Below are 15,488 nucleotides of genomic sequence, written 5' to 3'. Positions count from 1 at the left end.
TCTAAGAGAGGAGGAAGAAGGCTGGGTGCATGCAGAGAAGGAGATAACGGCCTTCCGCATCTCTGACTTTGATGTTGTTTGTCTTTAAGTCCTGCCATGGAGCTACCACTGGTCTTGCCTGAACACATCTTCAGATTCATTTTCCCTGTCTCTTTCCAGGCTCCTTCCTCCTCCTCAACACCTCAGCTGACTCCAAGCACACCATCCTGAGTCCATGGATGAGGAGCAGCAGTGAGCACTGCACGCTGGCCGTGTCAGTACACAGGCACCTGCAGCCTTCTGGAAGGTACGTCGCCCAGCTCCTGCCCCACAACGAGGCTGCAAGAGAGATCCTCCTGATGCCGACCCCAGGGAAGCATGGGTGAGTACTTCTCAATCTCCAAAATTGATTTTATACCAGGTGATTTGGCTTTTGGCTACAAATTTCTAGAGTCTGTGACATCTGGTTACACATTCACAATTGTCCGTTAATTGGTAGGTCCAGTTTGAGCAATTACTACTAATATCTCTTGGGTAGTATCTTGGGTACTGATTTGTGGGCCCCTCTGACTGCCCTGGCTAGTAGCCCTTCCAGAGGCCAGATGGCCAGCTGCTAGAGTGGGCATTTCATGAGTGGGTGTTTAAGATGTTCATTTCTCAAAGTTGAGATGAAGCCAAGAAGAAAACAGACAAAGAAATGTTGAAAGGCCAAAATGAAAGTAATTTAATATGGTGGAAACCAAGTTTTACCAGCAGAAGTTGGGCAGGAAGAGAAAGGGCAAAGTATTCTGGCCATCCAAGCAAGTTCTATGGGAGTTTGGTAACCCAGAGCAGGGTTAGTCATGGATACTACACCAGTGTCGATTCAGTAGAGATTGAAACACAGCTTTGTGCTACAACCACCAAGGCGTAGGACAGTGGAATCCTCTAAGCTTTCTGGAGATACTCACTTGCTTACTCAGTGATCCATCAGGCCTCTACAAGTAGTGACATTGGAAAGCAAACTTGAACTAGGAAACCTGTGTGCCTGGCTTTTGTTTTCCCATTCCATAAGTATAAGTACCATCCTATGACCTCAGTGTTGGGAGACCCCAGATCCGATTACTTTAGCAACAAGGATCCTTCTTTGTGACTTGTTTGCAGGAGAAAAATCCTAAATGTCTATGTATGCTTGGACTTGGCTTCCTTCTAAGAAAATACCTTTTCAGAGGGGTCCCACCTGAATGATGACTCTTACCCACCCTCCATCCCCATGGTGTGCGGGGGAGAGATCCTGCCTGTTGCTTTTCCAATAAAGCTGAATGGCCTCCATAGTAATTTCTTGAAAGTCTCCTCCCCACTCCCCACCATTTACCCACCTGTATTTAGTTGCAGTTAGAAGAACTACAAACTGCTGTCTCATCAGGAATGAAATCTTGGCCTCAAAAAGAATGCTTTACCCATTCCTAAACTCATATCCATCTTCTTGCCTCTGAAATGCCTCTCTGGGCTGGCTGAGAAGGTCCCACTACCAAGGACTCTTGCTCTATTCACCAGATATCAGTGTGGCATGGCAGGTGTCTGGGCTGCTCCCTGTTTGGAGCCAGCTGTCCTCCGGCACCAAGTCTCCTTCCAGCACGGCTTTTCTTTCCAGCAAGGAGCCCGGATGGGATGGCCTCTCATCTGAGAGCAGGGCTGTGTGCCATCCTGTAGGTATCTGCTCAGCTCATATTCTGAGAGCTGCGTATTCTGACTTACTGCTCTCAGCATTCCTTCCTTCCCTACCCGGCCTGGCAGAGACCAGGGAGTATGCTTGAGGCCACTGAGCCTTCAGGCAATCAGTCCCTTGTGGTGCTGGTGGTGGTCGGGGGGCTTCGCTGATGTCGCTGGAAGAGGTGGAGTTGGAGATCACCCTGAAGGGTAGTCTGAGAATACCCATGAGTGTGCCCGAGGGGTTTTAGCACGTCTTGTGTGGCTTGGCCTGTTTCCCTATGTGGCATAGTCCAGAAAATAACTCCTCGGGTATGACTGGCCATAGGGTCTTGCAAATAGTTTTTTCCTCTTTACCTTCCTATGTTCATAACTACCAAGTGAATTCCCATGTAAAGGAGGAGAAAACCGAGGCAGAGAGAGGAAACAGGAAGTGATGTGGTCTAAACTGGACTCTTTCCAGGAAGCCTAAAGCCTTTCAGGGAGAAAGGGTGGAGTTGGGAAAGAAAAAGGGAAATATGAAAGAATCTTACAAAAAAAAAGAGAGAGAGAGAGAGATGATTTTGATTATTTGATCTTTCAAGACAAATAAGCCCTGGTGCATGCGATGTCAGTGCCTTCAGGGGCAGCCTTCCCTCCATGTGATGCCATGGCCACCTGCCTCAAGATCCACCTGGCCACCTAACTTACCCTCTTCCCAAGGCAATGGCTCCATCACCAGAGGAGCTGCTCTGTCCTCTGGAAGGTGTGAGTTGAGCAGGAGAGAGGAATTGGGACTGAGCTGAGGCAAATTCAGTGGCTTGATGACTTTGTCTGGGACCGTCTACATCTGTAGGGGCTTCATCTTAGACCCCAGCTTCATGCATCTCAGGTACTGCGATGTTTTCCTCCAGCCGTGGCAGAGCCATGGAGGAGTTTAGTGATGAGCAGGAGTGATTCCAGATTTAAATTAAAGATGCCTGGCCAGCCTCTTCACCTTCCATGAGATCAATATGGTGAGGGTGGAAAGCGGCAGCAAAAGGACAATCAATGGACTGTCCACTGAGCGCAGAGCTGCTCTCGTGGGTGCCTTGGCCAGCTGCAAGGAACAGGGCACTTGCCCAGCAAATCAAAACTTGCCCAGCTTTGCACTGTTCAGAGCTTGGGATACAAAGGTTGGAGATTTGCCTGCTCTCTGATTATGGGGTTATTGCCAGTCTCAAGAATCTCTGGATTTGTACTACTCAGCAGTTTGCCTTGCTGAAAGCTCACTCAGTTTAATGTCAAAGATGATCTCATTAGCATAGCACTCAGAGCAGCGAGGGGGACACAGTGATATCCTGGTGACGTCAACTGTGATGATTATGAATGGGGCTGGCTTCCTCTCATAACAGGAGATGGTGGTTTGGGGACCACTATCTGGAAAACAACATTCCGTGTTTGTAGTAATGAGGGAGGAAGTTGTAATAATAAAGTCGGCTGGGGAGAGCCTGACTCAGAGGAGTGGGCTGGGGAATGACGAGTCAGACGCCATCAAGTTCCCTGGAAACCACTGAGTCGTGAGCAGGCGTTGCCCGCTGTCGAGCATGGGCGAGGCAGGAGCAGCAGCCTGGTTGGAAGCACCCTGGGGCAGGAGGCAGGGGAAAGGCAGTTGGAGAAGTACAGCAGCTGCTCCCTTCCTAGTTGCCTGGAAAGCAGCAGGGTATACGAGGGCTAAGGAATCACAGAGCATGAGTGGCCACGTTGGCCAAGGCTGCCTGGCTTTGGCAGGAATCTTGCAGGGGACAGACAGATGAGTGTCCGGCCTGCTCATCTGCCCAGCCAGAATGACCAGAGAAGCAAGGAAGCAGAGAAACGGGCTGTCAAACAGCCCAGGCGCGGCTGGTCAGAGAGTCACATAGGCATGGGACATCTTAGCTAGAAATTAGTGATCATAAATTCCCCATGAACTGAATGAACATGGTAATACCTATGTAAAATGAACTCGGAAATGGCATATGGAAAATGGCCTGCATGGTGCCTGGCTGTAGTTGGCACTAATAAACACTAGGTCCTTTTTGGTTCGTACATTCATTTCACCATTGTGGATTGAGTGCATCTTGCGTAGTACGTGCCAAAGATGACACAGCCGAAGACGACAAGGTCACAGCTTACAAGGAACGTCTAGTCCAGCAAGGAAGACACAAGCAGAATAGCAACAGCACATGCTTGTGTGGATGTTTTCAAACTGAAGCTTGTATTAAGAGGCTGAACTAAGATCGCTAGTGGCAGATCCTGCAGAAGCAGCCAGCTGGGGAGCCACCTGCTGCACCGCACTGCCATTCTGATGTGTCTTAGAAAGACGGACCCAGCAGCAACTGTCTGTGTGAAATGGGTGCTCTCCTGGATGCAGGAACGGGAGGGCGGGTGGCATGTTGGGCTATAGGAGACACTCTCCCGGGTTCCTGCCCAGAAGGCCACCTCGCGTCTTGTTTCCAGAGAGCACATGGCTTTCTCCCACAGCCGTGGGTATCTGTGGAGTTTATTATGTGTGACCAGAACAACACAGTGTGTGGAGGGAAGATTTGGGCCCTGAGGAAATAGAAGTTGCCAATCATTTGAATTGCTAATACCTGAAAAGGTATTTTAAACCTAAAGTCATGGGGGAAACTCAGGCTTGAGCCAAGATAAGCTACTGGGGCATGTTAAAGCACAAATAAGCCCAGAGGGTGGTGGTAAACTGAAATTCTCTTCAGCACAAAGCCTTGACTTTCTGCAGGACCTCAACCTCTAGACCCAGAAGATACTTGAGTTTAATCTCCTCCCCTCTCCATGTGGGTTTCCTGATGGGGAATATGAAGCCCAGAGGTGTGATGTGATGGGATGGGATGTGATGTGATGAAGGTCAAACTACAGGCTCAGACTAGGCACAATGGCTCACACGTGTAATCTCAACACTTTGGGAGGCCAAGGTGGGAGGGTCACTTGTGGCCAGGAGTTCAAGATGAGCCAAGTCAGCAACATGGTGAGACCTCCCTGCCACCTCTACAATGTGTATGTGCATATATATATATATATATATATATATATATATATTTTTTTTTTTTTTTAGTTAGCCAGGCATCATGGTATGTGCCTGTAATCCTAGCTACTTGGGAGGCTGAGAAGGAGGCTTGCTTGAGCCCAAGAGCTTGAGGCTGCAGTAAACTATGATCATGCCACTGCACTCCAGCCTGGGTGACAGAGCAAGACCCTGTCTCAGAACAAAACAACAAAAAACTGCAGGCTCATGGCAAAGCCAGGACTCATCTCCACAGTGGCACCCTGGAGGGGTCTGTTTCCTAGCTGCCCAGGTGCCCAGCTGCATCAGGAAACCCTGAAACTCACTGCCCTTGGTTTAAAATCTACAGCCACCCTCCCCAAGCGAAGAAAAATTCGCGTTCATGCGGGGTACCCACACAGCTGCCGCGCTTACTTAACACAGTCAGTTCTGACCAAAGATCCCAGCTTTAAAACCAGTAACAATTCTAATTGGAAATGTGCCTAGGTAATTTAACTCAAAGGGATATTGATTTGTGGCTATCTGGAGGTGCGGTTTCACTCCTGATTCTGCCACTAATTTGCAGTGTGGTTATGAACAACCACAGCATTGCCCAGGCTCAGCTTCTTACCTTCTAAAGTGGAGAGTCTGGCTGCCCTCTGCTCCCCTCTTGTGTCCCAGCAGTGCCAGTGACCCATCTTCAGATGCCATCCAGGACTAGGGCAGCAGGAAGTAATTCTCCCTACCCCAAAGTCCTGCTCCCTGGGCAAAGAGGAACCTCCCTACTGACCCACTGATACCTTCACCACTAACGCACAGAACCTGAATGTTCCTATTAGTAGACAGGCTGAGTGAGAGATGGTGTCAGGATAAGGCACCTGTGGACAGATTCCACCAGGCATTTGCTTCTGAAAAGGGACCTGATTGCTTTTCCCAGGCTGCTCTGGGTTGAACTTCAGTCAGCCCAGGGCAATGTGGCAAGTCTTGCCAGCTGGGAAAGTCAGAGCCTGTGGCATTCAGCCTCCACGGTCAAAAGTTCTCCTCTAATCTGGCCTGCCTGATAAACAAGATCAGGAATAAAAAAGGTGATCATTTATTGAAATTGATGCCCTCAAGTGGCAATGTCACAATGATTTAATTTCAGGCCCAGCTTTTTCTCACTTTCAAAGTCATTCATAGAGTCAGCTTCTCTTTTTTCCCCCATGGTATGAATAACACACTAATAAATATACGATAAGGTCTTTAATGTCTAGGTGATTTACACTAAAAAGAGAGAGCCATTCAAAGACTCTAAAGATAATTTTTAAAAGCCTTAAAACTCACACTCAGCCTTGTCAGGGGCATATTTCCCAGATACCTGGTTACAGGAACAATTGTATAGCTCAGAGTTCTCTGAGCACACAGTGGTCAGGAGACTTGGGGTCTAAGTGTTCTTGGAGGAAATTCTTCACATACGATATGAGCTTGGACAAGTCTCAGAATCTCTATAAGCCTCATCTTGGTAAAATGGTAGTATCCGTGCCACTCATGGGGTGGTTGTGGGTTTAAATTAGATTAACATGCAGAGCAGGTGCTAATAGTGCCTACCCCCTGCCTCCCAGGCTGTCCGTCTGAGGGACACCCATCCCTCAGGCTGCTCAGGGTCATGGCAGAGTGGGCGGGAGGAGAGCAGGGTTACAGATTTCATACCCCTCCTTCTCAGAGTAACCGCTTGTGTTCTCCAAGATGGAACCCAAAGTACCAGTCTCACCAACTATACCTGGATTTGCCATATTTCTCCCTACTTTGAGTAGTAATAGTGATGTAAGTACTAAAATGCCTATCCTCTTTAGAGGAACTGGACTTTGAGCCATTAATGTGGTAGATCTCAAGCTTTAGTAATACAAATTAGAACCATACATTTCACAAAATTCATATAATTGAGTCTCACCTTGAGCCATTCTGATTTTACTCCTCTTGGAATGGGCCACGAGCATATGTATTTTTAGAAAGCTCTGCAAGGATTCTGGTGTGCACCAAAAGTTAAAAATCATGGCTCTAACATCTCAGCTTGAATTGATTGATCACATAAGTGGATAGCTTTATATAACTGTTTACTAAACACTAAGAAGAAAAGTAATAAAGAAAGCTTAAAGACTTGTGTTTAAGGTGGACAGCCATTTTTCTCCCACTCATGGGTGGACAGGCTAGTGACAAGGTTTCCACCCCTGGCCTAATCCTGCCTGTGCAGCCCTGACCTGGGGTAGCTGGGGGGTATCCAAGGTCATGAATGTCGCTAGGCTCCACAGGTAGATACACTCTTGACACATCTGTTATTCTCTCTCTGGAAGAACTATGGTTTCCAAGGCCACAAGGGAATGAGAAGAAAACAGATGAACAAGAGAAGCCAAACTTTTTAAAGCCAGAAGGAAGCTGTATCCCATTCTTTCATTTATCTATCCATCCATCCACCATCCATCTATCCAGCCTGTCCTCCTATCCACCCATCCACCCATCCATCCATCCATCCATCCATCCATCCACCCATCCATCCATCCATCCACCCATCCACCCATCCATCCATCCATCCATCCATCCATCCACCCATCCATCCATCCATCTACCCTCCATTCATCTGTGCTCTTTGCACTTCACTTATTGACTCTCATCTAGGTCCCAGGTTAACAACAGAGCCACAATCCTCCTTTTTGTTCTCAAGAAGCAGATACTATATTGTTAATATTTGTGGTATATATCTGTACAGTGCATGTTCAGTTTGCCAAGTGATTCAACATCCATCAACTCATTTCACCTTTACTATGATCTGTACCATACACATTATTCACTTCCTTTATAGATGGGTAAACCGATTCTCAGAGAGCTTCCATAATTTGCCTGCAGTCATGGGTAACGCAGGGGAACACAGCTTTTCTGGGCCCATTTCTTTTCTCACGTTGTTTTCTGAAGAGATCCTTGAACCCTGGCATCATGCCTGGCTCTGAGGAGACTAAGAGCTGTTCTTATCCAACTATGGTGTGTATGCAATTGTTCCTGGCCACGCGCGCGCGCGCGCGCGTGCGCACACACACACACACACACACACACAGAGCTCTTCTCAAGGGGACTCTTGTGATATTTGGTCATCTAATTCTGGGCCACAAGCCTTGAAGAATGAGACTCTGGGTTGCACACCTTTTTATGCTAGCAGTGCCCGGCACAGTTCCAAGCACATTGTAGTGGTTCTATGTTAGGTGGATGGATACCATATCAATCGAAGCCAGTTCTAAAACCTAAGCCCTGGGTCTAAAAATTAAAGCCCTGCTCAAGATCACAGAAGAGTCTCTGGAAAGATGAAAAGTATTTTCTCCCTGCCCTCCACCCACACCCAGGGATAAATGTGTAACCCTCCCCGGGGCTCAAGAAGCAGCTGTCAAAATGCACCTCAACTGTGAAGGTTGCCATAAAGTACAAAGGACAATTCCTTTCCTGGCAGGTACAACTTTTACTCACGATTGCTTTCATTGATGGGTATCAAAAAAAAAAAAAAAATGAAAAGACCATCAGCTTCTGCCAGTTGTGACCTTCGAGATTTGACAGCTGAAGGCTTGTAGTGAGGCTCTTTTGAGCCGCTGCTTTTGCTTTCTCACTCTGCCCTGGATATTTGATGGATTGAACACCAGGATGATGAGAGAACTGTGAATACCTATAACCCCATGGCTTGTCACAATGGCGTCTTGGCCAATCCCATAATGATAAATATATATTGTATACAAAGAGAAATCAAAATGCATAGAAACAGACGCTTCTCATCTCAGAGGTGTTAACTGAGCCTTACCATTTCCCGATGGGGAGGGAGATGGTAAAAATAGGTGCAGGAATTTTAGCAACAGAACACTGGTGTCAAGAAATTCACTCAGTTCACGTGTGCATTCTGTCAACAAACGTCTATGAGTCATGCTTGATCCTAGGCACTGGATGGACTCTGGAAGTTCATTCAGCCTTCAATGGGCTCCCAACGAGGTTTAGAATTGGATGACAAGACACAGTTATGATGCCATCAGGAAAGGGATGTAATGGGTGCTACACATTGGGTGCTATGGGAATGCTGGTGACTGTCAGGCAAGGTAGCCCTGAGAAGAGCACTTGAGCTGGCTCTGCAGCAGGGGAGGGGTGTCAGGTGGATGATGAGAAGAAGTCATCCTACACAGAAAGTGCACGTGTGCAGAGGACAGCCTAAGGACACAGGTGATGAGCTGTGGCCATGATGCTCTTGGTTTCTCCCTCCCTCTCCCACCCAGTTCCTTATCCTGGCTCTCAGAGTGCTCACTGTCATGTGTTTGTGGCCACTGGTTTATGTGGCAAGAAAACCCATCCTTCTCCACAAAAGCAGTCCTCAAACAGCAAAGCCTCATCCCGGGGCCCCACAATCACCACCACCTCTTCTTGTAGCAAATGTCCTGCTGCAAACACTCAAAAGACCTCCCTCTGAATTCAGGCACTTCCCTCATTTCCACATTTTCCCTTGTAGTATCTTCTTCCCTGGTGAAAACTCCAAGTACCTATATTGACAGTCCGTGCATGCAACGTTTTTTACCCCAGCGCAAGTGGGTTTTATGGTATGAGCCAGGACTCCAGGATTGGCCTATTTCCCCTTCACTCCCCAGTTTGCAAGAAGAATAGCCATGGATGGGGATGGAGGTTCTTCGTGGATTGCCCTTAACCCCTGTTCCACTACAGAAACCCTTACACACGCAGTGTCCCCTCCTCTGAAAAGCCCTTTTAGGGTTTCTCAAATAGCATTGACCACGCAGCCTTGCGACCATCCAGTTACCAGCTTGTCTTTCCCCACAGTTGACAGTGACCCAGTGTGCGCTTCCTGTTGGCTCTTAAGGGCCAACACGTGAAAGACAGGGAGAGAATGAGGCTGCTGGGGAAGGGACAGGACCCGGCATCCCAGGCAGGAATTCACCTCCCTTCCTTCATTCCCCATTATTTGTATGATAATGAGGAAGAAAAAGAGGAAGATTCACTTGATGCTTGCTCTCTGGTGTCAGGCATTGTTCTAAGCGCTTTGCATGTGTCAGCTCATCTAATATTATGTGTACCACCACTTGGTGAGGGAGGCACTAGCGCTGCCTCTTTTACAGTGGGAAAGTTGAGGCTCAGTGAGGCTAAGTAACCTGCCTAGAGCTGCACAGCTTATAAGGAGTAGACTGGATCTGAGCCCAGCTAATTCAGCTCCACCGTTCCTGCTCCCAATCACCACTCTGTAGGTGGCAGCTACCTTATTACCAGCTGATAATTAAAGATATATTCTTATGTGTTCATCATTATTAATCCTTATTTATTCTTTATAAATACCCAGCTGCATTTTTTATAGTGGTATGCAATCCTTCCTGTCCACAATAAAGGGCAAAGTTATAAGGCTTTGATGCACAGAAGCCTGTTTTAGAGAGCAGGCAGTCCTGAGACTTACGTCCAGCCCTGCTGAAGATCGTGAAGTGTCTATCCAGAAAGCCTGGCCTCAGCTCTCCTGTCTCCTGAAGCTCCATTCTAACCCAGTTGCCTTCACCTTCAGAAACCAAGTCTGTGGTGAGGAGATGGAATTGGGTGATGTGATTACCAGGTATTTAAGCTGTAAAGAAACTGTCTAGGCAACTGGAGCTGATGGCCGTGACCTGCCTAGTAGCCCATTTCCCCTCTGCATTCACACCCAGCCTCAAAGCAAACCTCCTTCTTTCTCTTTACTTGGCCTACTTCTAGGTTTGTGTTTTCCTCTTTGTTTATTTAGAGAACCACACACATATGCCTAGCTAAACTCCTGGCTTTTAGAGAAATGTGTTCTCTTATGGTTCATAGCCTTAGTTAAGAGCCATAGCAGCCTTAAGATTTTGAATTCAAAGGGCTTCACAAAGTCTACATACAGATTTGATGTGATTTCTATTCCTGGGAGAATCTCACATCAGTAAGCTCAGTGAATGAGTGATCCCACTGCTTTCCAATGACTGGTCGTGTTCCCCCTGCCAGTGGGGAAGTCTTACAGTGGTAAGAAATGGGAGGGTCCCTAAGGGAGGCCACTGAGAGCAGGCTGAGCCCAGGACATGAAGTCTACTATTGCCAGTGGCTGAAGATGTTTCTTCAGATCAGTCACCCGAGGGCACCAGGGTACCTGAGGATCTGGGACCTTGCTCCACCCTGCAGGGCAACTTAGCTCAAATGATGCACATATAATAGGAGTCTAAGGAAAGAGCTATGGGCTGTGCTGCTTTTTTCTTAGCCCCACTACGTGATCCAGGCTTTCAATTCACCCATAGGAGTGTGAAGGAGAAGCCACGGTCAAATTGGTATTTGCTGTTCATTCTGTGAAACGTTCCTGCAGTCATAGAATGATCACCTCAGTGACTCTTCCTGGGCATCAGGAAGCCCCACATTGAAGCAAATGAAGACCTGGATGAGAGAACTGACAAGTGAATATCACGGGCTGTTAATCTTCAGCCTCAGATCCTTCAGGGGTTCCCTGTGAAACCCAGCACCAAGTCTGAGCTGTTTATTAGCATGACACTCAAAGCCACTGATCAAGCCTCACCCCTCTTGAGCCTGGCTCACCCCATTTCTCTGGACCCATGATTCATTCATATAAAACTACTCACAGTTGCGCCCCAGCGAAGCAAGGCAGTTCTAGCCCTCTTGCCTTCCCTCACCTTCCCGATCATCAAAAACAATCCTTCTTCTCCTTCAAGAAGAAATCTCTTAGCTCCTTTTCCACAAAGCCTTTCTTGAGACCCCAGACCCTCTGTGAGCGAGCTGACTGCACCATCATCTGCTGCCTGTTCCACATCTCTATTGGTGTTCTCACAGCACTGGACCATGTTTGTTCTTTTACATGTCTTCCTCACCCATCAGGTCCCCCAAGAATAGGGGTGGGCATTATTTATCACTGTATCTGCAGTGCCTGGCACAGCACTTGACTCATAGTCTGTGTTAAATAAATTCTTATTAAACGAACTAATTAATTGGACCAGAAACTATTTGAAAGCTTGAGACATGGTTTTAAGAATGCATCCAGAATGCTCTTGACCAAAATTCTGTCTCTGTTCTTGAGAACAACTCACTTCCTTCTGCCCAACCTCCAATAGAATGACTGTCTTCAGCCTGGGTTACCTCCATTTGCAGCCATAAGCATCTCACACCACCAACCAAATGCTGGCCTCTGTTAGTCTCAGAAATGAGATGGTTCCCATGCTCAGTGATTGCCCTGTCTGTACGCCTTTTAGTTCCTCCAATTTTCTGAGCTATTTCCTGCATATTTCCTGTTCTTCCAATCAGGTCTTCTACTTAGTAATTTTCCCCCAGTTAGTTTACTAGTCTTTACATCACCACTTAACCACATTGACTTCTGTTGAGTGTTTTATCTTTTCAGATAATTTAGGATGAATTCCAATTGCATTCTGTCCAGCTGTTCCCTAAAGATTGCCTCCATGATTTTGTTTCTCTTAGGACTAAAATTTCTCTCTGACTGTATTAAATTCTAATCAGCATTCTATTGGATGTTCACCTGCAGACCTAAGAGTGACTTCCCTGTCTGGCATGTTCCAGCCGCTCTCTCAGTGGCCTGGCCACCTGCCCTGGGAGCTTCCTTGTGCCCATTGGCTCTCCTCTCAGTAGACCCAGATGACTTCCATTTCTAAAAAGCCTCACGTGTCTAACAACTTTCTTATTTAATCTCTGCCACGTTATGTAACTTACAGATAAGCCTCCGGGGTTTGGGGAGCTGGTGGCAGCAGGTACATTGCGTGTGGGATGTGAGCCAGGAAATTTGGTTGTTGGCAAAGCCAGAGATCAGATGGAAATAAAAACTCCTGCGTTTTGTCATTTGTCCATAGTTCTTAGTCCTTGGCCTTCATCCATGACTGCCTCTCCAATTTCACATTCCTACATGACTGTTTATGGGTTAAAGGCATAATCTAGTTAGCAGAACCTGAAAAATATTTCAATCATTCTGAAGCAGAAATGAACCTTAAAAGTAATTAAATTCAAATTAAATTCAAATTCTTTATCCTGTTCCCCAAACCAATGCAAGAGGCTCTTCCAAAGCTCATCTGGCCTTGACTTGCCTGGCTCCAGCAGCAGAATGCTCACCACCTTGCAAAACAGACCAACCCATTGTAGAGCAGCTTGAACTCCCAGTAGAACCTGCTGATGGCCCCTTGGCTTTATAACATTGGAAAAGTATTGAATGTCTCTAAAAGGTTATTCAATGTCTTCAAACCTCTTGTGTTGCATACACAAACCTTGTAGGATCTTTATGAAAATAATGCTTTTAACCATGATAGCCAATGTGTATTGAGTGTTTACCATGTTCTTCTTACAAAGGCATATGATTTCATTTATTACTACAATTTCCCTATGAAATAGTATGTGATACAAGGCACCTAGAATCAGATGAGTACCCAACATACGTTAGTTCCTTCTACTTCATCATGATCTGGTTGGTCCTCTATTTGTCCTCTAGAGTCACACAGAGCAAGCTTACTTTCTCCTAACAAGGCAGTCTGTCTTTCTCTTTGAGGACAGTTTTTATATCACTTCTTCACTTTTTTCCCAGGCTAAGTATTTTAGTCTCTTCTACAGCATATTTGCCAGCCGTGTTGTTCAGGTGCAATCTTACCAGCAAAGGAATCAGGGGGGCTTGTTCTTCAGTGATCTGGAACCTCCACCCTCTGATGTGGCTTAAGCCTGGCTTCCCCTTTTGCTAGCTTTATTCTGCATTTGAACCCCAGCCGCCTAAGTTGACACCATTAGGAGCCATGAAAACTGCTGCAGCATTTCATTAAAACCATTTCTTAGACTATTTGATTTTTTTTTTTTTCCAAATGGACAATCCTCAAGTTTTTCTTGCAGGCAAAGAAGCCCTTTCTTGTTCACTATTGACATTCCCAAAAATGTCTGATTCAGAAAGAAATTTAATTCTGGCCCCAGCTTTCACATCATTTTGCTTTGTTTGTCATCCCTGTAGCCCGCCAGCTTTGCCCCTTTATTCCCCTAATTGCCAGAGACATTTTTATACTAGGTAAATTGCATCAGGCCCACTGCAAAATGAATCAATTTGGGAAGAGTATGAGCTGCACTGTTGTCTTAAGTGTGCATTAACATTTAGATGTGTTATTTAAAATGGGCCTGGAGTTAGTGCCAGAGAGACAGCCGCATACCTATTCTGACCCATTCTCTGCTATTGGACTGCACAGAAGGGACCTGGGGAGCCCTGCAGCCCACCACCAACCCTGTTTTATTCTCCATATCCCCAGGGAGGGCTTGAACTAGGTGAAAACTTTTAAGAGCTCAGGTTTGGGAAGTAAATTTATAAACGGAGTTTGACTTGGTGATCTCAGAGTGAAATAAAGACGGGTGGAGGAGGAGCTGAAGGGAGGAGAGGTTCTCCTTCTCTGTCAATCATACACCGTGCGCACACATGACATCTAGGTTTAAATACAAATCATACAGCCAGAAGTCTTTGGAGGTAAAACAAAGCATACAGAAAAACACGAAGGACACTGGTCAATGCTCTAGTTTAAAAATTAAGCCATGTTCTGGAACTGGTGAAAAAGCAAGGCAGCAATCCTGATAATCATGTGGTGATTTTATGAGATAATTCTTTTATCATCAGGAGAGTCAGATAATATCTCCATTAGTAGCAGGAGGTTTAAAAATTGGAGAGAGTGGCAACACCAGGACAATAGCCTGATTAATGCTTTTTCAATCACCTGGGCTCATGGCCTAAACTGGTAATGGACTCCATCCATCAAAAAATTATTCTATCTGGCATCCTGGTTGCTGAAGAAACCTGGGCATCCTCATAGAGCATTGGTTAAATGATTTAATGTGGATGAAAGCTCTTAACACAGTACCTCAGTAAAAGCTGCTTGAATCTATTCAGTATATTTTAATATATGTTCAGACATATAATGACCCACTAGATACACAAGAGAAATAAAATATCAGTTGTGTAATGAAGATCTTGAAGCTCTGAGATTTATGATTATCAGCAATGTGAGTGTGGCACCTTCTGGGGGAGATTAGTCTGAACCCCCTGTTGCTGAGGGTCACTTCTCTCTGAGCTGCCCCTAAACCTCTGCATATAACAGCCCTAGTCCCATGGAAGCTCACTGGCTGTGTGTATGTCTATCCACTTTTCCCACTGCAGCCTCAACTTCATCAAAACATACACTGAACTTCCTTTGTGGGGGTCCCCAAAGTCCAAAACCATGCCTGACACAGGAGAGATATTCAATAAATTTTGTTGACTAGGCAATATTTCCAAATTAAAACTCAAAACCAGCATCATGCTGATGTGTGAGTGAAAGTAGATGATGATAAGGCTATCTGATGTATTTTGTGCCAGGCAGGTCTGAAGCAGTAGCGTCCATGACCAGAGATAGAAAACGCGGCATACTCACTGCTGACCCACCTCATTGCTTTCAAATAACAGCAGCTGTCACTTTCATAGCACTTACTATATGCTGGACTTTGTTCTAAATGGCTTTACCTATCTTTACCCATTTAATGTTCACAGTAGGACTTCAAGCTAACATATTATTATCCTCTTTTCACAAATGAAGAGACTGAACTTGCTGTCACACAGCTAGTAACAGGATTTAATCCCATGGAGACCACTGCACTATATGATGCGACCCCTCCAGAAGAGATGTGGAGAGGTGGCTCCTCACTTTTCCTTCCCCCAGCAGAGGACTTCACAGTGGCCCTGGCAGGTGACATGTCAGGTGCACAGGGACAAATACCAGTGAGAAGAGACTGTCTCCCCAACATGTACCACATGGAACAGCAT

The 15,488-nt window shown here is 46.2% G+C and overlaps 1 protein-coding gene across 1 annotated transcript in view; it reads left to right on the top strand.

Moving 5' to 3' along the window:
• ALK (ALK receptor tyrosine kinase) overlaps window positions 1-15,488 on the top strand; it is a 755,264-nt gene that overhangs the window by 389,378 nt on the left and 350,398 nt on the right. Inside the window, exon 4 of the mRNA XM_017545664.2 lies at window positions 160-361. Within this exon, the coding sequence (XP_017401153.1) occupies window positions 160-361 (202 nt within the window). The remainder of the gene's footprint in view (window positions 1-159; window positions 362-15,488) is intronic.

The sequence above is a fragment of the Cebus imitator genome, unplaced genomic scaffold (assembly GCF_001604975.1).
Source record: "Cebus imitator isolate Cc_AM_T3 unplaced genomic scaffold, Cebus_imitator-1.0 Scaffold180, whole genome shotgun sequence".
Taxonomy (NCBI): domain Eukaryota; kingdom Metazoa; phylum Chordata; class Mammalia; order Primates; family Cebidae; genus Cebus; species Cebus imitator.
The sequence above is the reverse complement of the archived record's forward strand: the minus strand, read 5'-3'. Positions and strand labels throughout refer to the sequence as shown.